Below are 27,899 nucleotides of genomic sequence, written 5' to 3'. Positions count from 1 at the left end.
AGACATGATTTTCCTTTCACAAATCCATGCTGACTTTGTCCGATCATTTCACCGCTTTCCAAATGTGCTGTTATCACATCCTTGATAACTGACTCCAGCAGTTTCCCCATCACCGACGTTAGGCTAACCGGTCTATAATTCCCCGGTTTCTCTCTCCCTCCTTTTTTAAAAATTGGGGTTACATTAGCCACCCTCCAATCCTCAGGAACTAGTCCAGAATCTAACGAATTTTGAAAAATTATCACTAATGCATCCACTATTTCTTGGGCTACTTCCTTAAGCACTCTAGGATGCAGACCATCTGGCCCTGGGGATTTATCTGCCTTCAATCCCTTCAATTTACCTAACACCACTTCCCTACTAACATGTATTTCCCTCAGTTCGTCCATCTCACTGGACCCTCTGTCCCTTACTATTTCTGGAAGATTATTTATGTCCTCCTTAGTGAAGACAGAACCAAAGTAATTATTCAATTGGTCTGCCATGTCCTTGCTCCCCATAATCAATTCACCTGTTTCTGTCTGCAGGGGACCTACATTTGTCTTTACCAGTCTTTTCCTTTTTACATATCTATAAAAGCTTTTACAGTCCGTTTTTATGTTCTCTGCCAGTTTTCTCTCATAATCTTTTTTCCCCTTCCTAATTAAGCCCTTTGTCCTCCTCTGCTGAACTCTGAATTTCTCCCAGTCCTCAGGTGAGCCACTTTCTCTGGCTAATTTGTATGCTACTTCTTTGGAATTGATACTATCCCTAATTTCTCTTGTCAGCCACGGGTGCACTACCTTCCTTGATTTATTCTTTTGCCAAACTGGGATGAACAATTAAGCAGTTAGCATGACACTATTGCAGCTCAGGGCACTGGAGATCAGTATCCTCTGTAAGGAGTTTGCCCTCCGCATTAACATGTGGGTTTCCTCCAGGTGCTCCGGTTTCCTCCCACATTCCGAAGGCAGGTTAACTGGGTCATTGTAAATTGTCTTCTGATTCAGCTAGGGTGAGATAGGTGTGTTGCTGGGTGGTGCAGCTCGTTGAGCCGGAAGGCCCTGTTCTGTGTTGTATCTCTAAATAAAATGAAAATTTCAAAACGGACATTCCATCATCACTACATTATAATTTTTTCCTCTCTTTTTGCACTAATTAACTTAAATATGTATTGCAATGTGCTGCTGCCACAAAACTACAATTTCACAACATATACCATGGATATTAAACCAAATTCTGATGTCACTCAACATCAGTAAGACGAAAGAGCTGATTGTGGACTTCAGGAAGGGTAAGACGAAGGAACACATACCAATCCTCATAGAGGGATCAGAAGTGGAGAGAGTGAGCAGCTTCAAGTTCCTGGATGTCACGATCTCTGAGGACCTAACTTGGCCTAACATATCAATGTGGTCACAAAGAAGGCAAGACAGTGGCTATACACTCAAAAACTTCTATAGTTGTACTGTGGAGAGCATTCTGATAGGCTGCATCACTGTCTGGTATGGAGGAGCTACTGCACAGGACCGAAAGAAGCTGCAGAAGCTTGTAAATCTAGTCAGCTCCATCTTGGGTACGAGCCTACAAAGTACTCAGGACATCTTCAGGGAGCGGTGTCTCAGAAAGGCAGCGTCAAATATTAATGACCTCCAGCACCCATGGCATGGCCTTTTCTCACTGTTACCATCAGGTAGGAGATACAGAAGCCTGAAGGCACACATTCAGCGATTCAGGAACAGCTTCTTCCCCTCTGCCATCCAATTCCTAAATGGATATTGAAGCTTTGGACACTACCTCACTTTTTTTAATATCCAGTATTTCTGTTTTTACACATTTTTAAAAATCTATTCAATAGACTTAATTGATTTACTTGTTTATTCATTATGTTTTATTTTATTTATTATTATTATTTTCTCTCTCTGCTAGATTATGTGTTGCATTGAACTGCTGCTAAATTAACAAATTTCACGTAATATGCCGGAGATAATATACCTGATTCTGATACTGAAATCAAAATACACGTTGACTTGATTTAATGCTGAATTAGTTGGAATAGCATTGTAAGTGATTGGATCATTTTAAAAAGTACAATGATCCTACAGATTTATAGAATTATTGCACACTACAGCACAGAAACAGGCCCTCTGGCCCATCTAGTCAATGCCGAACTATTAATTTGCCAAGTCCTATTGACCCATATTGACCTATTGTGTTGGCATATGGCCAAGTGGTTAAGGCGTTCATCTAGTGATCTGAAGGTCTCTAGTTCGAGCCTTGGCTGAGGCAGTGTGTGTGTCCTTGAGCAAGGTACTTAACCACACATTGCTCTGCGACGACACTGGTGCCAAGCTGTATGGGTCCTAATGCCCTTCCCTTGGAGAATCATCAGTGTCGTGGAGAGGGGAGACTTGCAGCAGGGGCAACTGCTGGCCTTCCATACAACCTTACCCAGGCCTGCGCCCTGGAAACTTTTCAAGGTGCAAATCTGTGGTCTCATGAGACTAACGGATGCCTATTGACCCATATATGCATCATTGCCCTCCAAACCCCTACCATCCACATACCTACCCAACGTTAAAATCCAGTTTGCATCTACCACTTATGCTGACAGCTCGTTCCTCATTCTCACCACCCGCTAGAGTGAAGAAGCTCCCCCTTATGTTCCGCTTACACATTTCACCTTTCACTCTTAACCTATGACATCTAGTTCTAGTCTCATCCAACCTCATTGGAAGAAGCCGGCTTGCATTGACCCTATCTACAGTGGTGCGAGAACATTTGTGAACTCTGAAGAATTTTCTCTATTTCTTTCTAAATATGGCCTAAAATGTGATCAGATCTTCATGCAAGTCATAATAGTAGATAACACCGAAAGACATAGGAGCAGAATTAGGCCATTCAGCCCATTGAGTCTGCTCCATCATTCTATCACGGCTAATCCCAGATTCCACTCAACCCCATACACTTCCCTTCTCGACATATCCTTTGTTGCCCTGACCAATCACGAAATGATCAACTTCAGCCTTAAATGTACCCTCGGATTTGACCTCCACCGCAGTCTGTGGCAGAGCATTCCACAGATACACTACTCTCCGGCTAAAAAAAATGCCTCCTTATCTCTGTTCTGAAACGTCGCCCCTCAATTTTGAGACTGTGCCCTCTAGTTCTGGATACCTCCACCATAGAAAACATCCTCTCCACATCCACCCTGTCTAGTCCTTTCAACATTCGGTAGGTTTCAATGAGATCTCCATGCACTCTTCCGAATTTCAGTGAGAACAGGCCCAAAACTGCCACTCTCTCCTTATATGTTAACCCCTTCATTCCTGGAATCATTCTCGTGAACCTCCTCTGCACTCTTTCCAATGACAACATCCTTTCTAAGATGTGGGGCCCAGAACCACTGTCTAGGTCCTGCTGGAATCGCATTGATTCCTCAGCGCCACCTATCCCTCCACCTACCTTTGTAGCATCCGCAAACTTTGCCACAAAGCAACCAATTCCATTATCCAAACCACTGACAAACAATGTGAAACGTAGTCGCCCCAATACTGACCCGAGGAAACACCACTAGTCGCTGACAGCCAACCAGAAAAAGCCTCTTTTATTCCCACTCGCTGTCTCCTGCCTGTCAGCCATTCCTCTATCCATGCCATTCTCTTTTCTGTAACGCCATAGGATTTTATCTTGTTAACAGCCTCATGATTGCACCTAATCAAAAACTTTCTGAAAATCCAAGTAAATGACATCCACTGCCTCTCCTTTGACCCCCCTGCTTGTTACTTCCTCAAAGAACTCCAACAAGATTTGTCAGGCAAGATTTCCCTTTACAGAAACCATGCTGACTTTGACTTATTTTATCACTAGTCTCCAAGTACCCCAAAACCTCATCCTTAATAATAGACTCCAACCCTTTCCCAACCAGAGGTTAGGCTAACTAGCCTATAATTTCCATTCTTTTGTCTTCTTCCTTTCTTAAAGAGTGGAATGACATTTGCAATCTTCCAGTCCTCCAGGACCATGCCAGAATCAAGTGATCCTTGAAAGATCATGACCAATGCATCCGTTATCTCTTCAGCAACTCTCAGGACTCTGGGATGTAGTCCATCTGGTCTAGGTGACTTTTCCACCTTAAGACCTGAGTTTGCCAAGCACTTTTTCCTTTGTAATAGCAATAGCACTACGTCCTGCTCCCTGACACACATGGACCTCTGTGTGGTCCACTGGCACACTGCTGGAATCTTCCACAGTGAAGACTGATGCAAAATACCCATTAAGTTCATCTGCCATTTCTTTGCTCCCCCATTACTACCTCACCAGCATCACTTTCCAGTGGTCCAATATCAACTCTCATCTCCCTTTTACTCTTCATATAACTAAAAAGAACTTTTAGTATCCTGCTTTATATTATTGGCTAGTTTGGTCTCATATTGCATCTTTTCCCTTCTTCTAGACTTTTTAGTTGCCTTTTGTTGCATTTTAAAAGTTTCCCGATCATCCAACTTCCCACTCACTTTTGCTACCTTCTATGCCCTTTCCTTGACTTTTATGCAGTCCTTAACTTCCCTTGTCAGCCACGGTTGCCTACGGTTGAGAGCAACTTCTTCTGTGAGACTTATCTATCCTGCACCTTGTGAACAATTCACAGCAACTTCAGCCAGCTCTGCTCTGCTGTCATCCCCACCAGCATCCTCCTCCAATCCACCCGGGAAAGCTCCTCTCTCTCGCCTCTGCAATTCCCCTTACTCCATTGCGATACTGTAACAGTAAGTGTTAAAGGGAAGGTAATTTTAATTAGACAGAAAAAGCCCAATTAAAGGTAGTGAAGTTAAGGAAAGAGGAAAAATGGCAAAGGTTTAACGAAGAGCAACAGTAAAGCAGGCATATACAGGCAGCCCTGGTAAGGTTAAGGGATCCATGGTTGGGAACTGGCCAACTTTTCCACATGGCAGAAACGTTGTTTTATAACGTTGCCCAAATCACCTTGCACTGTTGCACACTTCCTTTCTTCCCCTTATTTCTCTGAATATCTTGTACGCTGAAAACCCAAAGTAAATTTGTTATCAAGGTACATCCAGCATATACAGTATGTCACCCTGAGATTCATTTTCTCAGATTCAAAACAAACTGAGGGAAGAATTTTACATCCTTACTGGTCCATATTCTGCCACTGACCACAAATAGTATCTTTCCTGTCACGCCCCTTCAAAATTTAATTAGGTAACTGTTTATTCTGGTGACCTTTGAAAAATAAATCAATCTCACTCCATCTCAGTAATCAATCTCGTACATCTTTGTTTTTGTATTTCCTATCCATCCTTAGGCAAGCAGACCCAGACGGGACACACAGTATTCCAGCCACGATAGCACCACACCCAACGCCACTTTATTAGGTACACCTGTACCTAATAAATTTATTAATCATCCAAATAGACATGATTTTGATGATGGAATTGATGGCTTTGCTTCAAAAATTTGCAGATGATATGAAGCTAGGTGGAGGGGCAAGTAGTTTTGAGGAAGTAGAGAGACAACTGAAGGACTGAGAGATTAGGAGAATGGACAAGGAAATGGCAGATGGAATACAGTGTCAGGAAGTGTATGGTCATGCACTGGTAGAAGAAATGAAAGGGTTGACTATTTTCTAAATGGAGAAAACACAAAAAACTGAGACACAAAGCTACTTGGGAGTCATTGTGTAGGATTCCCTAAAGGTTAATTTGCAGGTTGAGTTTATGGTGAGGAAGGAAAATGCAATATTAGCATTCATTTCAAGAGGACTAGAATATAAAAGCAAGGATGTAATGCTGAAACTTTATAAAGCACTGGTGAGACCTCACTTAAAATATTGTGAACAGGTTTGGGCTCATTTATCTTAGATAGAATGTGCTGAATCTGGAGAGGGTTCAAAGGCAGTTCATGAAAATGATTCCAGGATTGAAGGGCTTGTCGTATAAAGAGCGTCTGATGGCTCTGGGTCTGCATTCATTAAAATTCAGAAGAATGAGGGGTGACCTCACTGAAACCTATGGAATGTTGAAAGGCCTTGATAGAGTGGATGTGGAGAGGATACTTCCTATGGTGGGAGAGTCTAAGACCAGAGGACAAAGAACAAAGAGGCCTCCTTTTAGAATGGAGATGAGGAGCAATTTCCTTTGCCAGAGGGTGGTGAATCTATGGAATGTTTTGTCACAGGCAGTTGTAGAGGCCGTCTTTATGTCTATTTAAGGCAGGGATGTATAGATTCTTGATTGGTCAGAGTAAGAAGGGATATGGGGAGAAGGCAGAAGATTGAGACTGAGGGGAGAATTGGATCAGCCATGATGAAACGATGGAGCAGAATGGGCCAAATGGCCTAATTCTGCTCCTGTATCTTATGGCCTTAATGCAAATATTTAATCCGCCAATCATGTGGCAGCAACTCAGTGCATAAAAGCATGCAGATGTAGTCAAGAGGTTCAGTTGTTCACATGGAACATGATAATGGGGAAAAAAGGTGATCAAAGTGACTCTGATCGTGCAAGACAGGGTGCCATAGTGTCATAACACAGAAACAGGCCCATCAGCCCATCTACTCCATGCCGAACTGCCTACTCCCATCGACCTGCACAGGGACCATAGCCCTCCATTCCCCTCCCATATATGCATCTGTCCAAACTTCTCTTAAACTTGAAATCGAGCTCGCATGCACCACTTGTGCTGGCAGCTCATTCCACACTCTCATGACCCTCTGAATGAAAATCCCCTTAACTATTTCATCTTTCACCTCGAGTATTATTGGTTTGAGTAATTCAGAAATTGTAATTTCCTGGGATTTTCACAGACTACATTCTACATTTACAAAAAAAAAACAAAAAATGTCCAGTGAGTGGCAGTTCTGTAGATGAAAATGCCTTTTTAATGAGAGAGGTCAGAGAAGAATGGGCAGACTGGTTCAAGCTGACAGGAAGATGTAACAAATAAATAATAATGGATTTCACAGTAGCATAGCGGTAACCGCAGAGCATGGGTTTTCCCCAATGCTCTGGTTTCTTCCCACAATCCAGAGGCGTATCGGGTAGATTAGTTGGTCAATGGTGTGCAGAAGACCATGGACATACACTCAGTGCCCATTTTATTAGGCACAGGAGGTAATTAGTGTATCTGCACACCTCTCTCTTCTACTCCAACTCACTGAAATAAAGGCTAACAAACTACTTCCTTTCAAAATGACAGCATCAGAACCCAAACCAAAACACAGCAAAAAATGCACATCATACATAATGATTTTTTAAATTTGAACACATTTGCACCTTTTAACATATTTAAATATATTGACAGGGGAAAATAGTAGATGGGACAGAGATGATCTCTTACCTTAAAGATATTCCACAGTAAGATGACAGAAGCTGTGAAAATCACCAGCATGCTAAAAGGAATAGATAGGAGATACGAAGGAGAAAATGTGTATTGTGGTTACATCAAGTCAAAAGAACCAAGAACTTAAAAGACCATAAGACACAGGAGCAGAATTGGGTCACACGACCCATCAAGTCCTCTGTGCCAGTGGTCCCCAACCTTTTGCGCACCGCAAACCGGTTTAATATTGACGATATTCTTGCGGACCGGCTGACGGGGTCGCGGGGGGGGGTGGCGGCGGGTGTTCAAGTTCAACAGTGCTTGACAGGGAATGAGGAAAGATGCAGCTGACTCATATCGTTTGATATTGCCAAATCATATCATTTCCACGCAGCCCGGTAGCACATCTCTGTGGCCCAGTGGTTGGGGACCACTGCTCTATGCCATTCCATGATGGCTGATTTATTATTCCTCTCAACCCCATTCTCCTGCCTTCTTCTCATGACCTTTGAAATCCTGACTACTTAAGAGCCTATCAACCTCTGCCTTTATACCCACTGACTTGGCCCCCACAGCCACCTGTGGCAATGAACTCCACAGATTAAGCATACATACAGCTCTGTGGGCACGTGGCCAAGACATTAGCAAATATTTCAACATCAAACTTGCTTTGACACAGTTTTCTATGGAATCATTTATAATAATAACTTTCTCTCCTTAATAGAAACCACAAGACTACACAATTTTTTATCTATCAATTCCAGCTCAATTTTCCAGATTTTACAGAAACAGAGAAAATCTACAGCACAATACAGGCCCTTCAGCCCATAAAGCTGTGCCGAACATGTCCTTACCTGAAAAATTACCTAGGGTTACCCACAGCCCTCTATTTTACTGAGCTCCATATACATGTCCAGGAGTCTCTTAAAAGACCTTATCGCATCTGCCTCCACCACCGCTGCCGGCAGCCCATTCCACGCACTCAGCACTCTGTGTAAAAAAACTTACCCCTGACATCTCCTCTATACCTACTTCCAAGCACCTTAAAACTGTACCCTCTTGTGATAGCCATTTCAGCCCAAAGAAAAAGCTTCTATCCACACGATCAATGCCTCTCATCATCTTATATACCTCTATCAGATCACCTCTCATCCTCCGTCACACCAACGAAAAAAGGCTGAGTTCACTCAACCTGTTCTCGTAAGGCATGCTCCCCAATCCAGGCAACATGCTTGTAAACAACAGGAATTCTGCAGATGCTGGAAATTCAAGCAACATACATCAAAGTTGCTGGTGAACGCAGCAGGCCAAGCAGCATCTATAGGAAGAGGCGCAGTCGACGTTTCAGGCCGAGACCCTTCGTCAGGACTCCTGACGAAGGGTCTCGGCCTGAAACGTCGACTGCGCCTCTTCCTATAGATGCTGCTTGGCCTGCTGCGTTCACCAGCAACTTTGATGTATGTAACATGCTTGTAAATCTCGTCTGCACCCTTTCTATGGTTTCCACATCCTTCCTATAGTGAGGCAACCAGAACTGAGCACAGTACTCCAAGTGGGCGTGACCAGGGTCCTAAATAGCTGCAACATTACTTCTCCGCTCCTAAACTCAGTCCCATGATTGACGAAGGCCAATGCACCGTACACCTTCTTAACTACAGAGTCAACCTGAGCAGCAGCTTTCATAGTGTCCTATGGACTCAGACCCCAAGATCCCTCTGATCCTCCACACTGCCAACAGTCTCACCATTAATACTACATTCTGCCATCATATTTGACATACCAAAATGAACCACCTCACTCCTATCTGGGTTGAACTCCATCTGCCACTTCTCAGCCCAGTTTTGCATCCTATCAATGTCCCGCTGTAACCTCTGACAGCCCTCCACACTATCCACAACACCCCCAACCTTTGTGTCATCAGCAAACTTACTAACCCATCCCTTCACTTCCTCATCCAGGTCATTTATAAAAATCACGAAGAGTAGGGGTCCCAGAACAGATCCCTGAGGCACTCTGCTGGTGACCGACCGCTGTGCAGAGTATGACCCGTGTGCAATGACTTCTTTGCCCTCTGTGGGCAAGCCAGTTCTGGATCCACAAAACAAGGTCCCCTTGGATCCCATACTTCCTTACTTTCTCAATAAGCCTTGCATGGCGTACCTTATCAAATGCCTTGCTGAAATCCATATACACTACATCTACTGCTCTTCCTTCATCAATGTGTTTAGTCACATCTTCAAAAAATTCAATCAGGCTCGTAAAGCACGACCTGCCCATGACAAAGCCGTGCTGACTATTCCTAATCATATTATACCTCTCCAAATCTTCATAAATCCTGCCTCTCAGGATCTTCTCCATCAACTTACCAACCACTGAGGTAAGACTCACTGGTCTATAATTTCCTGGGCTATCTCTACTCCCTTTCTTGGATAAAGGAACAACATCTGCAACCCTCCAATCCTCCAGAACCTCTCACGTCCCCATTGATGATGCAAAGATCATCGCCAGAGGCTCAGCAATCTCCACCCTTGCCTCCCACAGTAGCCTGGGGTACATCTTGTCCGGTCCCAGTGACTTATCCAACTTGATGTTTTCCAAAAGCTCCAGCACATCCTCTTTCTTAATATCTACATGCTCAAGCTTTTCAGTCCACTGTAAGTCATTACCATAATCGCCAAGATCCTTTTCCTTAGTTAATACTGAAGCGAAGTACTCATTAAGTACCTCCGCTATCCCCTCCGGTTCCATACACAGTTTTCCACTGTCACACTTGATTGGTCCTATTCTCTCACATCTTATCCTCCTGCTCTTCACATACTTGTAGAATACCTTGGGGTTTTCCTTAATCCTGATCGCCAAGGCCTTTTCATGGCCCCTTCTGGCTCCCCTAATTTCTTTCTTTAGTTCCTTCCTGCTAGCCTTATAACCTTCTAGCTCTCTATCATTACCTTGCTTTTTGAACCTTTCTTCAGTTCTTCTTTTCTTCTTGACTAGATTTACAATAACCTTTGTACAACACGGTTCTTGTCCCCTACCATCCCTTCCCTGTCTCATTGGAACGTACCTACGCAGAACTCCATGCAAATATCCCCTGAACATTTCTCACATTTCTTCTGTACATTTCCCTGAGAACATCTGCTCCCAATTTATGCTTCCAAGTTCCTGCCTGATAGCCTCATATTTCCCCTTACTCCAATTAAACGCTTTCCTAACTTGTCTGTTCCTATTCCCCTCCAATGCCATGGTAAAGGAGATAGAGTTATGATCACTATCTCCAAAATGCTCTCCCACTGAGAGATCTGACACCTGACCAGGTTCATTTTCCAATACCAGATCAAGTACAGTCTCTTGTAGGCTTATCTACATATTGTGTCAAGTAACCTTTCTGAACACACCTATCAAACTCCACCCCATCTAAACCCCTCGATCTAGGGACACGCCAATCAATAGCTGGGAAATTAAAATCTCCCACCAAGACAACCCTGTTATTATTACACCTTTCCAGAATCTGGCTCCCTATCTGCTCCTCGATGTCTCTGTTACTATTGGGTGGTCTATAAAAAACACTCAGTCCAGTTATTGACCTTTTCCTGTTCCTAACTTCCACCCACAGAGACTCCGTAGACAATCCCTCCACGTCTCCCTCCTTTACTACGGTCGTGACACTATCTCTGATCAACAGTGCCACGCCCCCACCTCTTTTGCCTCCCTGTCCTTTTTGAAACATCTAAAGCCTGACACTTGAAGTAACCATTCCTGCCCCTGAGCCATCCAAGTCTCTGTTATGGCCACAACATCATAGCTCTAAGTACTGATCCACGCTGAGCGCGTCCTTCTCGATCACCTACCTATCCTCCCTCTCACACTGTCTCCAAGCTTTCTCTATTTGTGAGCCAACCGCCTCTTCCTCCATCTCTTCAGTTTGGTTCCCACCCCTCATTAATCCTAGGCTGAATTCTCCCCAACAGCCTTTGCAAATCTCCCCGCCAGGATATTGGTCCCTCTGGGATTCAAGTGCAACCCGTCCTTTTTGTACAGGTCACTCCTGCCCCAAGAGGTCCCAATTATCCAGAAATCTGAATCCCTGTTCCCTGCTCCAAACCCTCAGCCACGCATTTATCCTCCACCTAACTCTATTCCTGTACTCACTATCGCGTGGCACAGGCAGTAATCCCAAGATGACTACCTTTACAGTCCTGCTTCTCAACTTCCTTCCAAACTCCCTGTAGTCTGCTTTCAGGACTTCCTCCCTTTTCCCACCTATGTCATTAGCACCAATATGTAGCACGATCTCTGGCTGTTCCCCTTCCCACTTCAGGATATCTTGGACGCGATCAGAAACATCCCGGACCCTGGCACCTGGGAGGCAAACTACCATCCGTGTTTACTTCTTTCGTCCACAGAATCCCCTGTCTGACCCCCTAACTATACAGCCCCCTATCACTGCTGCCATCCTCTTCCTTTCCCTGCCCTTCTGAGCCACAGGGCCAGACTCTGTGCCAGAGGCGCAGCCACTGTTGCTTCCCCGAGGTACGCTTTCACGCCCAACAGTACTCAAGCTGGAGTACTTATTGTCAAGGGGGACAGCCACAGGGGTACTCTGTAGCCTCTCACCTGCCCTTCCCTCTCCTTTAATAAGTTACCCACTTAACTGTTTCTCAAGGTCCCGGTGTGACTACCTGCCTAGAGCTCCTCTCTATCACCTCCTCACTCTTCCTGACCAGACAAAGGTCATCGAGCTGCATTTCCAGTTCCCTAACACGGTCCCTAAGGAGCTGCAGCTCAATGCGGCCATCCGGAAGGCTGGGAGTCTCCCAGACCTCCCACATCTGGCACCAAGCACAGGAAACTGGCCTCACACACATTCTTCCTGTCTCTATTCTACACAGGGAACATCCCTTGCCTTGATCCTGTTAACGCCTAAGCCCCGTTGAGCCAAAGCCTTCCTACTGTGTCTCCCTCTACTTAGTCGCCCACTCTATACGGCTGTCTCCTTTTCAACTCTTCTCGCTGTTCTCATTGGCTGATGTCCACATGCCAGCGCAGTCGTGCCCCGATCAAACAGCTGAGATTGCTTTTTTATTGTTTTTTAGCCCACTCTTCTGATGATAGCAACTCATGGTGTGGTGCAGTTCCTATATAACAACAGGCTTTCAGCAGCTTGTCTAGTGGTTTTGCTTTCAGAACTGTGCACAGAGCTTTCAGAGCAGGAACACAAGATGATTCTGCAGGTACTGGAGATCCAGATTAACACACACCAGAATGCTTCAGGAACTCAGCATGTCAGGCAGCATCAATGGAAAAGAATAACCAAACGATGTTTCGGCCAATGAAGGGTCTCAGACTGAGACACTGACTATTTATTCCTTTCCGTGGATGCTGCCTGACCAGCTGAATTCCTGCAGTATGTTGTGTGTGTTTTCAGAGCGGGGGAATGGTACACTCTGCGCCATTAGAACTGCAGAGAACTCCAACCTCCACCTCTTTAACCTAAGACAGACACACAAACTGACCTGCACATGCATATCCCCAGCCACAGAGCTCAGCAGCACATCAGACAATGGATTTACCCACCGAGCTTTGAGAAAAGCCCTGCTCAAAGTCAACAACATCTGAGAGACCGCTGAGAACTGAGTATAGAGCGGCACATTAGTATAAAACTATTAGAACACCAAAGTTCCGGGCTCAATATCCATGGCTTTCTGTAAGGAGTTAGCAAGTTCTCTCCGTGACTCTAGTACTCTGATTTCCTCCCACAGTCCAAAGGGTTAATTGGTCACATGGGTGTAATTGGGCAGCACAGGCTCGTTGGGCCAAAAGGATGGTCCCACACCGACTGTGAAAGGAGGAGGGTTGGGCATGCAGCTAGCAACCCTATCCCGTAAAAACCCAGATGCTCCAAAAACCTCATTCCTGGGAGAGGAAGGATACACCAACAGGATGGGCTACGCCTGGAGACAACATGTAAGACTGGCCCGGGACAAAGTACCATGGCGAGCTATGGTCAGCGGCCTACGTCCCAGTCGGGGTGATGGGCCTAAAGAAGTAACAGGGCTATAACTGGACAGCGCAGGATTGTTCAACCAGAGGGGCCTGTTATCCTGGTGTATGTCCAAATTAAATAACAGAAGTAAAATTTCAAAATATACTTCAAAGACATAAGGATGTTCTTTAAGGTTGTTATAGCTGGGAGTGGTAATGAGGACAAGGTCCCACTACCTATTAAGTGCTCCCAATGGCATGCACCTTAAATAGCCTCTGAGAACCAAGTCCAGCTGCTGGCCAACACGTTTGGCCTAGCTACTAAGCTCAGCAGAAATGTACCTACTGACAGCAGAAGGGGCAAAGGTGGGCTACTATCGCCTGAAAACCAGTCGCTTGGAGCAGATCGGGCTCTTCAGCTGTGGCCGGTAACTCACCTCGGAGAAAGAAAACTATGATTTCTTTATTAAGGCGGGGGAGTGGGACTAAACGGGAGAATGGATCAGCTCATGATAAAATGGCGGAGCAGACTCGATGGGCCGAATGGCCGACTTCTGCTCCTTTGTCTCATGGTGATCTCAAACTCCGTTGCCTTGTGACAATACCCACTCATGGGAAGGCTCTGGGAGTAAACCCCAAGGGAAAATCCAGAGCTAGCGTCCCTAAAGCAGTTCTACATTGAGTTCAATGCTGATTGACAATTCCTGCGACGCTGCTGAGACCAAAATATATTGATCTCTGCTGTTCCTTTGGGTTCATCAGATGTGTGGAGAGGGGGAGTTTTCTACACGGGCAACAGCTTGCTCTCCATATCGTACTGCCCTGGCGTGTGTATCTAGACAGCTAGGAAGCAACAGCCATGGTCAACTCTGACTGACGGAGGCCTCAGGCTCAGACTTCAAAGACATATAGTTGTAATTGGGTGGCTGGGCTTTTAAGCCATAAGAGCCAGCCACCATCTTGACCCTCCAAATTAGATAATTAAAATAAAATTTAAAAACTGAACTGCAAAGACATTTGGGTGGACATTTGGGCAGCGTAGGCTCACTGGGCCCGAAGGGTGTGTTACTGTGCCATATCTCCAAATAAAATAAAAATCCAAATGAATGTACAGGCAAAAAAACTGAAGAAAATGGTCCAAATATTTAAGTGATATTTCTAAACTCTCTTTGGTGATAACAAGCAGAATGTTAGGATTTGAGGCTGCAGATGGATTGCACCAAGCAGACATCATTTATGACAACGCCAGTGACATTATACTGCTGTATATTTAACTATGTGCTGTATATGCACTTTATGGCAACTTGTACATCTAGAGAATATTTTCTCTACCTTGACCTCTACCTTGCCGAGGTTGTAGTCTGGCATACTGACCTCTACCTTGCCGAGGCACAGCGACAACTCACGGATACCCCCTCTTATTTACCCCTCGATCGTGACCCCACTAAGGAGCACCAGGCCATTGTCTCCCACACTATCACCGACTTTACCCACTCAGGGATCTCCCATCCACTGCTACCAACCTTATAGTTCCCACACCTCGCACTTCCCGTTTCTACCTCCTACCCAAGATCCACAAACCTGCCTGTCCTGGCAGACCTATTGTCTCAGCTTGCTCCTGCCCCACCGAACTCGTTTTTGACTACCTCGACACGGTTTTATCCCCCCTTGTTCAATCCCTTCCTACCTATGTTCGTGATACTTCTCACGCTCTTAAACCATTTGATCATTTTAAGTTCCCTGGCCCTCACCGTTTTATTTTCACCATGGATGTCCAGTCCCTATATACTTCCATCCCCCATCAGGAAGGTCTCAAAGCTCTCCGCTTCTTTTTGGATTCCAGACCTAATCAGTTCCCCTCTACCACCACTTTGCTCCATCTAGCAGAATTAGTCCTTACTCTTAATAATTTCTCCTTTGGCTCCTCCCACTTCCTCCAAACTAAAGGTGTAGCTACGGGTACCTGTATGGGTCCTAGCTATGCCTGCCTTTTTGTTGGCTTTGTGGAACAATCTATGTTCCGTACCTATTCTGGTATCTAACCCCCACTTTTCCTTCGCTACATTGACGACTGCATTGGCGCTGCTTCCTGCACGCATGCAGAGCTCGTTGACTTCATTAACTTTGCCTCCAACTTTCACCCTGCCCTCAAGTTTACCTGGTCCATTTCCAACACCTCCCTCCCCTTTCTAGATATTTCTGTCTCTGGAGACAGCTTATCAACTGATGTCGACTATAAGCCTACTGACTCTCACAGCTATCTGGACTATTCCTCTTCTCACCCTGTCTCTTGCAAAAATGCCATCCCCTTCTCGCAATTCCTCCGTCTCCGCTGCATCTGCTCTCAGGATGAGGCTTTTCATTCCAGGACGAGGGAGATGTCCTCCTTTTTTAAAGAAAGGGGCTTCCCTTCCTCCACCAACAACTCTGCTGTCAAACACATCTCCCCCATTTCACGCACATCTGCTCTCACTCCATCCTCCCGCCACCCCACTAGGAATAGGGTTCCCCTGGTCCTCACCTACACCCCACCAGCCTCCAGGTCCAACATATTATTCTCCATAACTTCCGCCACCTCCAACGGGATCCCACGACTAAGCACATCTTTCCCTCCCCCCCCACCCCGCTTTCCTACGCAGGGGTCGCTCCCTAAGCAACTCCCTTGTCCATCCGTCCCCCCCATCCCTCCCCACTGATCTCCCTCCTGGCACTTATCCTTGTAAGCAGAACAAGTCCTACACATGCCCTTACACTTCCTCCCTTACCACCATTCAGGGCCTCAGACAGTCCTTCCAGGTGAGGCGACACTTCACCTGTGAGTCGGCTGGGGTGATATACTGCGTCCGGTGCGCTCCCGATGTGGCCTTCTATATATTGGTGAGACCCGACGCAGACTGGGAGACCGCTTTGCTGAACACCTACGCTCTGTCCGCCAGAGAAAGCAGGATCTCCCAGTGGCCACACATTTTAATTCCACATCCCATTCCCATTCTGATATGTCTATCCACGGCCTCCTGTACTGTCAAGATGAAGCCACACTCAGGTTGGAGGAACAACACCTTATATTCCGTCTGGGTAACCTCCAACCTGATGGCATGAACATCGACTTCTCTAACTTCCACTAATGCCCCACCTCCCCCTCGTACCCCATCTGTTACTTTATTTTTATACACACATTCTTTCTCTCACTCTCCTTTTTCTCCCTCCGTCCCTCTGACTATACCCCTTGCCCATCCTCTGGGTTTCTCTCCCCCCCCCTTGTCTTTCTCCCCTGACCTCCTGTCCCATGATCCTCTCATATCCCTTTTGCCAATCAACTGTCCAGCTCTTGGCTCCATCCCCCCCCCCCTCCTGTCTTCTCCTATCATTTTGGATCTCCCCTTCCCCCTCCCACTTTCAAATCTCTTACTAACTCTTCCTTTAGTTGGTCCTGATGAAGGGTCTCAGCCTGAAACGTCGACTGTACCTCTTCCTAGAGATGCTCCCTGGCCTGCTGCGTTCAACAGCAACTTTGCTTGAACTTTGCTGTTGCTTGAATTTCCAGCATCTGCAGAATTCCTGTTTAATATTCTTTATTATCTGTTAACATTATTGTGCTGATACTATTTTATGTGCTGTATGCTATATCTATACATATTGGCCCAAGAGCAACATTATTTCGTTTAGCTGTATATATGTATATGGTTGAATGACGATAAACTTCAGTTTGAACTAACTCGCCCCTCTCCCAAGTTTGTTTCTCAGTTTTGAACCTTACTACTTTCCAAAACAGCACAATGCTTAACAAAAACTCATTCACTAACAATCCTACTCTTCGGTATCTTTACTTTTTTATTTTTTTTAATTAAGTTTCTAGACACAGTGTATAACTGGCCCTTCTGGTCCAACAAACCCAGCTACCCAGCAACTCATCAACTCATCAATTTAACCCCAGCTTAATTGCAGGACAATTTACAATGACCAATTAACTTACTGACCCGTATGTCTTTGGACTGTGGGTAGAAACCGGAACAGACCCACACAATTCACAGAAAGAACATACAAACCCCTTACAGAGACGCCGCGATTGAACTCTGATGCCCCGAGCTGTAATATTATGAACAGATTTGGGCCCCTCATCTTAGAAAAGATGTGCTGCATTGGAGAGGGTCCAGAGGAGGTTCACAAGGATGATCCCAGGAATGAAAGGGTTATCATGTGAGGAACGTTCGATGTAGTCACTGGAATTCAGAATGGGGGGGATCTTATTGAAACCTTTTGAATGTTGAAAGGCCTAGTCAGAGTACAGCCCAGGACAAGAGGGCACAGCCTCAGGGTAGAGGGGCACCCTTTCAAAGCAGAGATGCAGAGAAATTTCTTTAGCCAAAGGATGGCGAATTTGTGAAATTTGTTGTCTCATGCAGCTGTGGAGGCCAGGTCATTGAGTGTGTTTAGGGCAGAGATTGATAGGTTCTTGACTGGTCATGGCATCAAAGGTTATAGGGAGAAGGCCGGGAACTGGGGTGAGGATGAGATCAAAAAAAAAAGATCAGCCATGATTGAATGGCGAAGCAGACTCGATGGGCCAGATGGCCTAATCCTGCTCCTATGTCTGATGGTAATAGCGTCACATCAACCGCTATGCTACCATCACACCCTATGATACAGAAATAAACATACCTGCTGGTTGTAGTGCAAGGCAGCTTCTGTGTGTAAAAAAAAAAGAAAATTTGTCATTACAACAAATCGAAAACCTTTTATGTAGAAACATAAAAGATTGAACTTCAAACTGAGGACAAGCACTTTTAACTTCTGGTCTCTATGGTGACGCAGTTTCTACAGAACTATTTATTGTTTTTAATAAATATTGCTTAATGTTTGCTTCCAAGAATTCACCTAAATCATTCCATCAAAATGACACAGTTTACAAAGATACATGGTGTAATGCTTTTAAAGGTCAAAGGTAATTGATTATCCAAGTTCATATATGTCACTGTATACTACCCTGAGATTCATTTTCTTGCGGACATTCACAGTAACAGAATCAATGAACAAAAAACCTACACACAAGATGAACAAACAACCAATGTGCTAAAGACCAATTGTGCAAATACAAAATATTTCACAAATTCCATATTCCAATAGCATTTTCTACTGGGAGGACTTTTAAACATATAGAAACATAGAAAGTCAACAGCACATTGCAGGCATCTCAGCCCACAATATTGTGCTGACTATGTAACCTACACTAGAAGCTGCCTGGAGTTTCCCTACCGCATGGCCCTCTATTTTTCCAAACTCCACGTACCCATCTAAGAGTCTGTTAGAAGACCCTATTGTATCCAACCTCCCCACATACATTCACAACATTAGTTAGGAGCAGAAGGACGCCACTTGGCCTCTATTCAGACTTGGGCCTGGATGAAAGGAGCAAAAAACAAGCAGCTCGTAGGATGGGGGAAGAGGCAGAACGAGCTTCTTGTTGGATTTGGAGTAGGTGAGAGGAGGGAAGCTGAAAGCCAGGAGCAGATGGGCAGTGATTTGGCCACCACTGCCAGCCCACCAACTGGAGAGTGTCGTGGTTAAGGGTCGAAACACTTGGTGAAGGTTGGGAACCACCTGATGACATCTGCTCCTGGTTGAAGGCTACGGTTACCTTATAAGGTAACTGGAGAATGCACTCTAACAGGTGTATGTAACAAGCTTGCTCTGTCTTATTTGCATTTCCGGTCAGATGCTAAATACGTTTCATTGGCTTTGTATCTGTACTCGGCACAATGACAATAAAGTTGAATCTAATCTAATCTAAGCACTACAGGAAGGATGCGGATACTATAGAGAGAGAGTGCAGTGATTTACAAGGATGTCACCTGAAATGGAGAGTGTGCCTTATGAGAATAGGTTGAGTGAACTTGGCCTTTTCTCTTTGGAGCAGCGGAGGATGAGAGGTGACCTGATAGAGGTGTATAAGATGATGAAGGACATTGATCGTGTGGATAGCCAGAGGCTTTTTCCCAGGGCTGAAATGGCTAGCACGAGAGGGCACAGTTTTAAGGTGCTTGGAAGCAGGTACAGTGGGGATGTTTTTCACACAGAGAGTGGTGAGTGCATGGAATGCATTGCCAGCATTGGTGGAAGAGGCGGATACAATAGGGTCTTTTAAAAGACTCTTGGAATAGGTACATGGAGTTTAGAAAAATAAAGGGCTATGAGGTAGGGAAATTCTAGGCAGTTTCTAGAGTAGGTTACATAGTCAGTACAACACTGTGGGCCAAAGGGCCTGTAATGTGCTGTAGATTTCTATGTTCTACGATACTAGCATGGATATTTTATGTGGGATTGGGACCTGCTCTCAGGGATTCATGACTGGCCGTTATTCGACACGCCAAGGGCTTCACCTAAGAGCTCAGCTCGCCTTCGGAAGGGCTGAGATCTCGTGGCTCTAAGGCGGATCTAAGGTTGGTGTTGGGCAGATCGGTGTGTCGTGGGAGATGGAAGATCTAATGCTGTGCGCCCAGAGCCCTGAGACCTTTGGGCACAGAGCTCGGAAGAAGCGACACAACGGACTTTTGACATCATAAACCAATGAGTTGTTTGTTATGTCTCCCCTCTCGCTGTGAAATGGAGACACCTCTTTCTCCCTTACTATGGAGAGAGAGAACCTGTGGTATGTCGAATACCGGGTAAATAAGTAGTCTTTGGGGTACTGCAAGTCTGTGTCTTTGCTGTTGCTTTGCTCACGATTGAGTGCTCAGCGGTGAGTGCAAATGCTTATTTTTGCTGGTGGGGGAGGGAGGATCATTGCTTGCTGCCGCTTACGAGGGGGAGGGAGGGGAACTGAGGGTGGGACTTTGGGGTTTAACATTTAATTCATTCTTTGGGGGCACTCCTCTGTTTTCATGGATGATTGCGGAAGAAAAAGCATTTCACCATGTATATTATACATATTTCTCTGAAATTAAATGTACCTTTGAAACCTTTGATAGCAGAATGGCTGGCAGGCAGGAGGCAGCGAGTGGAAATAAACGGGGTCTTTTCTGGTTGGATGCCAGCAGCTTGTCAATGATTTGGATAATGAAATCGTGGCAAAGTTTGCGGACGATACAAAAATAGGTGGAGGGGTGGGTAGTGCTGAGGAAGCAATGTGATTGCAGCAGGACTTAGACAAATTGGAAGAATAGGCAAAAAAGTGGCAGATGGAATACAGTGTTGGGAAATGTATGATGATGCATTTTGGTAAAAGGAGCAATGGTGCAGACTATTATCTAAATGGGGAGAAGGTTCAAACATCAGAGGTGCAGAGGGTTTAGGATTCCCTGAGGGTTAACTTACAGGGTGAGTCTGGTAAAGAAAGCAAACGCAATGTTGGCATTTATTTCAAGAGGAATAGAGTATAAAAGCAAGGAGATAACGCTGAGCCTTTATAAGACTCTGGTTAGGCCGCACTTGGAGTATTGTTAACAGTTTTGGTCCATATTGCAAAAAGGGTGTGCTGTAATTTGAGACAGTCCAGAGGACATTCACGAGGATGATTCTGGGAATGAAGGGATTAACAGATGAGGAGTGTTTGGTAGCTTTGGGCCTGTACTCATTGGAATTCAGAAGAATGCGAGGGGATCTCACTGAAACCTATCAAATGTTGAAAGGACTAAATAGGGTGGATGTGGAGAGGATGCTTCCAATGGTGGGGATATCGATGTCCAGAACTAGAGGGCACAGCCTCAAAATTGAGGGGCGACCTTTTAGAACAGAGGTAAGGAGGGATTTTTTTAGCCAGAGAGTACTGAATCTGTGGAATGCTCTGCCACAGACTGCGGCGGAGGCCGGGGTGCATGGTTATATTTAAGGCAGAAGACGATTGTTTCGTAATTGGACAGGGCATCAAAGGATATGGCGAGAAGGCACATGTATGGGATTGAGTGGGATCTGAGATCAGCCATGATGGAATAGTGGAGCAGACTCAATGGGCTGAATGGCCTAATCTGCCCCAATGTCCCATGGTCTTCTGGTCTTAAATGTGTCTGGACAGGTTGGGGGATGGTGGAACTAGAGTGTCTGGACAGGTCGGGAGATGGTGGAACAAGAGTACCTGGACAGCTTGGGAGATGGTGGGACAAAGAGCGTCTGGACAGTTTGTGAGATGTCAAACAAAAGGGGCTGGAATCGTTGGGAAATGGTGGAACAAGAATGTCAGGTCAGGTTTGGAGATAATGGAAGAAATGTGTGTGGACAGGTTGGGAGATGGTTGATCAAGAGTGTCTGTACAGGATGTGAGATAGCGGAACAAGAGTACCCAGACTGGTTGGGAGACAGTAGAGCAAGAGTGCCTGGACAGATAGGGCGATGGTCGAACAAGAGTACCCGGACTGGTTGGGAGATCGTGGAGCAAGGATGTCTGAACAAGTTCGAAGAAAATGGAACAACAGTGTCCAAACAAGGTGGAAGATGATGTACTCTGTCAAACATTGGCTTACATATGGTCTAGATTAATGGACCAATGTTAATGTGCTTTCCTTACTTTGTGCAGTCATGTTCCAGGGATTCCCAGGTATGAGTGGGGGAGTTAACATTAGGAGACTTTACATTAGGGACTTCTACATGTGCATATTGCACTCAGGACATGCTCTTTTCTCACTGTTGTTATCAGGTAGAAGGTACAAGAGCCTCAGGACTCGCACCACCACATTCAAGAATAGTTACTACCACTCAACCATCAGGCTCTTGAATACACATATAAATTGCTGGTGAACGCAGCAGGCCAGGCAGCATCTATAGGAAGAGGTACAGTCGACGTTTCGGGTCGAGACCCTTCGCCAGGACTAACTGAAAGAAGAGTTAGTAAGAGATTTGAAAGTGGGAAGGGGAGGGGGAGATCAGAAATGATAGGAGAAGACAGGAGGGGTAGGGATGGAGCCAAGAGCTGGGAAGTTGATTGGCAAAAGCGATATGAGAGGATCATGGGACAGGAGGTCCGGGGAGAAAGACAAGGGGGGGGAGAGAAACCCAGAGGATGGGCAAGGGGTATAGTCAGAGGGACAGAGGGAGAAAAAGGAGAGAGAGAAAAAAAAATAATAATAACAATAATAAATAAATAACGAATGGGATACGAAGGGGAGGTGGGGCATTAACGTAAGTTAGAGAAGTCGATGTTTATGCCATCAGGTTGGAGGCTACCCAGACGGAATATAAAGTGTTGTTCCTCCAACCTGAGTGTGGCTTCATCTTGACAGTACAGGAGGCTGTGGATAGACATATCAGAATGGGAATGGGACGTGGAATTAAAATGTGTGGCCACTGGGAGATCCTGCTTTCTCTGGCGGACAGAGCGTAGGTGTTCAGCGAAACGGTCTCCCAGTCTGCGTCAGGTCTCGCCAATATATAGAAGGCCACATCAGGAGCACCGGATGCAGTACATCACCCCAGCCGACTCACAGGTGAAGTGTCGCCTCACCTGGAAGGACTGTCTGGGGCCCTGAATGGTGGTAAGGGAGGAAGTGTAAGGGCATGTGTAGCACTTGTTCCGCTTACACAGATAAGTGCCAGGAGGGAGATCAGTGGGGAGAGATGGGCGGGATGAATGGACAAGGGAGTCACGTAGGGAGCGATCCGTGCAGAAAGCAGAGAGAGGGGAGGAGTGAAGATGTGCTTAGTGGTGGGATCCCGTTGGAGGTGGCAGAAGTTATGGAGAAGTTATATGTTGGACCTGGAGGCTGGTGGGATGGTAGGTGAGGATCAGGGGAACCCTATTCCTAGTGGGGTGGCGGGAGGATGGGGTGAGAGCAGATGTGCGTGAAATGGGGGAGATGCGTTTGACAGCAGAGTTGATGGTGGAGGAAGGGAAGCCCCTTTCTTTAAAAAAGGAGGACATCTCCTTCTACCTGGAATGAAAAGCCTCATCCTAAGAGCAGATGCGGCGGAGACGGAGGAATTGCGAGAAGGTGGATGGCATTTTTGCAATTGACAGGGTGGGAAGAGGAATAGTCCAGGTAGCTGTGAGAGTCAGTAGGCTTATAGTAGATATCAGTAGATAAGCTGTCTCCAGAGAGAGAGACAGAAAGATCTAGAAAGGGGAGGGAGGTGTCGGACATGGACCAGGTAAGCTTGAGGGCAGGGTGAAAGTTGGAGGCAAAGTTAATGAAGTCAACGAGCTCAGCATGCGTGCAGGAAGCAGTGTCAATGCAGTCTTCGATGTAGCGAAGGAAAAGTGGGGGACGAATACCAGTATAGCTTTGGAACATGGATTGCTCCACAAAGCCAACAAAAAGGCAGGCATAGCTGGGACCTATACGGGTGCCCATGGCTACACCGTTAGTTTGGAGGAAGTAGGAGGAGCGAAAGGAGAAATTGATAAGAGTAAGGACTAATTCCACTAGACAGAGGAGAGTGGTGGTAGAGGGGAACGGTTAGGTCTGGAATCCAAAAAGAAGTGGAGAGCTTTGAGACCTTCCTGGTGGGGGATGGACGTATATAGGGACTGGACATCCATGGTGAAAATAAAGCGGTGGGGGCCAGGGAACTTAAAATCATCGAAAAAATTCAGAGCGTGAGAAGTGTCACAAACATAGGTAGGAAGGGATTGAACAAGGGGGGGATAAAACAGTGTTGAAATATGCAGAAATAAATTCAGTGGGGCAGGAGCAATCTGAGACAATAGGTCTACCTGGACAGGCAGGTTTTATGTGTGTTGCTTGAACCAGCAATTTTTACGTGTGTTGCTTGAAATTCCAGCATCTGCAGATTTCCTCGTGTTTGAGGCTCCTGAGTAAAAGGCGATAACTACACTCACTTGCCCCATCATTGAAATGTTCCCACAACTGATTATCTCACTTTAAGGACTCGTTATCTCACTATTTCAAGTTCTCGTTATTTTTTGCTATTTATTTATATTTGCACTTTCACAATTTATTGTCTTCTGCACTCAGGTTGATCTTTCATTGATCCTGTTACAGTTACTATTCCATAGGTTTGCTGAGTATGCCGACAGGAAAATGAATCTCAGGGTTGTATATGGTACCATATACGTACTTTGATTAATAAAATTTACTTTCAACTTTGATGATAGAAAAAGCATAATAAAAAATGAAAATACTACTATTTTTAATAAGTACCTCTTTTTTGGAAATTTTCTGGATTAGGTTAGCAGTGACTTCTGACGCATTCTGAAGCATAAAGAAAATGGGAATAGGCTGGAAAACAGAAAGGCAAATGAGTGAACACATCAGGGCCATCATTGAAAGTGGCATCATTAAGAAAGTTTTTGGCGCATTGACCTTCATGAAGTCCTGAGTACAGGTGAGGTGATGTTATGTTGAAGCTGTACAAGATGCTGGTGAGGCCTAATTTGGAATATTGTGTGCAGTTTTGGTCACATACCTACAGGAACAATGTAAATAAGATTGAAAAAGTGCAGAGAAAATTTACAAGGATGTTGTCAGGAAAGGCTGAATTGGTGAGGACTTTATTCCCCGGGACACAGGAGAATGAGGGGAGATTTGATGGAGGTGTACAAAATTATGAGCTTTGTAGATAGGGTAAACAGAAGCAGGCTTTTTCCACTGAGGTTAGGTGACTCTAGAACTTGAAGGTCATGGGTTAAGGGTGAAAGCTGAAATGTTTAAGGGGAATTGAAGGGAAACTTCTTCACTCAGAAGATGGTGAGAATGTGGAAAGAGCCGCCAGTGGATGCAGGTTCTATTTTAAGGTTTAAGAGAAGTTTGGAGTGGCCTGGAGGGCTATGGTCCAGGTGCAGTTCCATAGAATTAGGGTTTGGCATGGACTAGATGAGCTGAAGGGCCTGTTTCTGTGCTGTCGTTATCTGTCTATGATCTGTTTAGTCAGAACGCACGGTAATGCTTTGACCCCCTTTGCTACAACTTTTCACTGATTTCAGCTTATTTTGGAACACAAAGATAATCTGTTGTGTCTTCTTAAAACCCTCTCCTATGTCTCCTCCATCCTTGTGTCCAACAAATGTGGGAGATTCATGGTTATTGTTTAAGATAAAAAGTGTACGTCAGCTAAATCTGTCACTCCCCACTGATCCACTAGAAGAAACTACTAAGGTTCTAGTACCAGCAACTTTTATATGTGTTACTAAGGTACTACATGCTTTACTAAAATCATGCCTTATCCAAGTTTATTACTATCTACGAAATTTCAAACAGTGCTCTCCTCCCAAGTACCATCTCTGTTCCTGCCACCACAATTGCCAATGCTGCGGCTGTTGTACATTGAGGCAAAGTCCAAGTATCTTCTTCTTTTACAATCCAGTGCTGGACATTAAGAACTTCATGTACTGCAGCTCTACACCATCAGCAATCTGCTTGTTGGGAGAGGAGCTGGACTTGTTGCAGACTGTGTTACTGCCTGCTACAGGAAGGCATCGGAGTTGATCCGCGAAGGGTGCGTGCAGTCTAATTGTAAGTGATTGCCTTGAATCTTTCTCTTATGATCACAAGACAGTGTTGGGCAGTAGTAACAGAAAATACTGCAAGTCTGTTTCCTTGTTTATTGACAGACAGACAGGGGAGCTGAGGGGCCTCGGCTGTAGCAAGGACCAAGCCTCAAGCTGCTGACCTGTCATTTGCAGCAGTCCACAGGAGAGGAGATGCCGGAGACAGTGTAGCATGGCGTCCAAGCTGGGTTGGGGCTGCCCTCCAGTGTTCGTTCAGTGGAAGACAAGCTGGACTGTGAATGTGCACGTGTACATTCATCCACAGACTGCTGAGAATTGCTTGTTCTTGCTGGCAACACCCATGCACCATCACGTTACAGGAGTTGGGCTAAATATTTTTTGTATGATTGTATGTTACTGCTATTTTATATGTGCTATATGTGCCTAGTGCTGTGCATGACTGTTGATAATGTGTTTTGCACCTTGGCCCCGGCGTAATATTTGGCTGTATTCATGGGTATTCACGTACAGCTGGATGACAATTAAACTTGAACTTATGGGGCTGCATAGCAGTGTAGCGGTTAGCACAACACTTTACCATACAGATCACCTGAGTCCTACAGCATACAGCAGTCCTTGAAGCAATGAAGCAATATTATGAAAAATGGTCTCTGAACCCAAATCCATCAAAAACTCAAGTGTGTGCATTCCACCTGAGGAATTGAGAAGCAGCTCGGAAACTGTGGGAAGGAGCTCGAACACCATCCGACTCCAATTTACCTGGACGTGACACTGGATAGGACGCTCTCATTTGCCACCCACATCCAAAAACTCCGAGGGAAAGTTGGCTCTCGCAACTCTCTCTTGAAAAAATTAGCAGGCACGAAATGGGGAGCTGATGCTCACACACTTCGATCAACTGCCCTAGCACTCTGCTATGTACCTGCAGAATACTGTGCACCTGTGTGGGGCAGATCAGCCCATGCGAAGAAAATAACGAAGCCTGTCGAATAATCACGGGCACACTGCGCCCCACACCCACTAACACCATCTACAGACTCGCAGGCATTGCTCCCCCAGAGATCCAACGACACACTAGAACAAAAATTGAAAAAGGTAAACAGAACTCGGATCCACGACACCCACTACATCATCATGTGCCAGTTTCCAACCGCCTAAAATAGAGGAAAAGCTTTGCTACAGTGGAGGAACTATCGCACGGACCCAAATAGACAGGATTGACCTCTGGCCACATACAGAAGCCAGAGCCCCACCAAACAATACAGTGCAAGACCCCACACAAATGTTGTCAGACGGGGAATTGCTTGACAGACGGAAGTGGTGCACTCTCAACAGAGCGAGAGCGGGAGTTTGTAGGACGGGAGACAATATGGTGAAGTGGGGTTTAAAGACCAGCGAATCCTGTGAAAGGGTGCAGAACGTTAAACACGTTCTGCGCAACTGCCCACTCTCACCTGATTTAGCTGACACTGACCTGCTCAACATCAACCAAACAACACTAGAGTGGCTGTCTGCCTGGTGTGACAAGCTACGATGATGACCTGAGTTCAGTTCTCAGCGTTGCCTATAGAGAATCTGTATGGTCTTCCTGTGATGTACCGGTTGGCAGGATAATTGGTCATTGTAAATTGTTTCATGATTAAATCAGGGGATTGCTGACTGGTGCGGCTTGAATAATTCTACGCTCCCTCTCAATAAATAAATAAATATGTTCAAAGATAGAATGCCAGCTGCATGAAGTATCAAAGCTTTGCAGAACCACAGAGAATTCAATTATTGACTACATAGGCAGCATTAATAACAGTGACAACAAAATAAAAATTTCACTCATTATTTATAGTCATAGAAAAGTACAGCATAGATACAGTCCTTTTGGTCCATCTAGTCAATGCTGAATCCATTTAAACTTCCTACTCCCATCAACCTACTGCTGGACCATAGCCCTCCATACCCCTACCATCCACGTACTGAGCCAAACTTCTCTTAAATGTTGAAATCGAGCTTGCATGCACAATTTGTGCTGGCAGCCCATTCCATACTCTTACGACCCTCTGAGTGAAGAACTTACTCCTCATGTTCCCCTTAAACGTTTCACCTTTCACCTTTAACCCATGATCTGTCACTGTAGTCCACAAGACCACAAGCAAAAGGAGCAGATTTAGACTATTTGACCCATCGAGTCTGCTGCATCATGGCTGATTTA

At 45.3% G+C, this 27,899-nt stretch overlaps 1 protein-coding gene across 7 annotated transcripts in view; it reads right to left on the bottom strand.

Moving 5' to 3' along the window:
* LOC134356433 (transmembrane protein 241-like) overlaps positions 1 to 27,899 on the bottom strand; it is a 219,683-nt gene that overhangs the window by 179,804 nt on the left and 11,980 nt on the right. For 4 of the 7 annotated variants that reach the window (XM_063067382.1, XM_063067398.1, XM_063067412.1 and 1 more), the window contains exons 5-7: positions 24,390 to 24,467; positions 17,962 to 17,987; positions 7,339 to 7,390 (exon numbers count right to left, since the gene is read on the bottom strand). The exons of 1 other annotated variant lie outside the window; for it this stretch is intronic. In XM_063067382.1, the coding sequence (XP_062923452.1) occupies positions 7,339 to 7,390; positions 17,962 to 17,987; positions 24,390 to 24,467 (156 nt within the window). The remainder of the gene's footprint in view (positions 1 to 7,338; positions 7,391 to 17,961; positions 17,988 to 24,389; positions 24,468 to 27,899) is intronic. 2 more of the 7 variants (XM_063067390.1, XM_063067405.1) reach the window with 2 other exon arrangements.

Source organism: Mobula hypostoma, chromosome 1 (assembly GCF_963921235.1).
Source record: "Mobula hypostoma chromosome 1, sMobHyp1.1, whole genome shotgun sequence".
Lineage (NCBI taxonomy): Eukaryota > Metazoa > Chordata > Chondrichthyes > Myliobatiformes > Myliobatidae > Mobula > Mobula hypostoma.
Note: the sequence above shows the minus strand (reverse complement) of the source record. Positions and strands in the feature narration are given on the sequence as shown.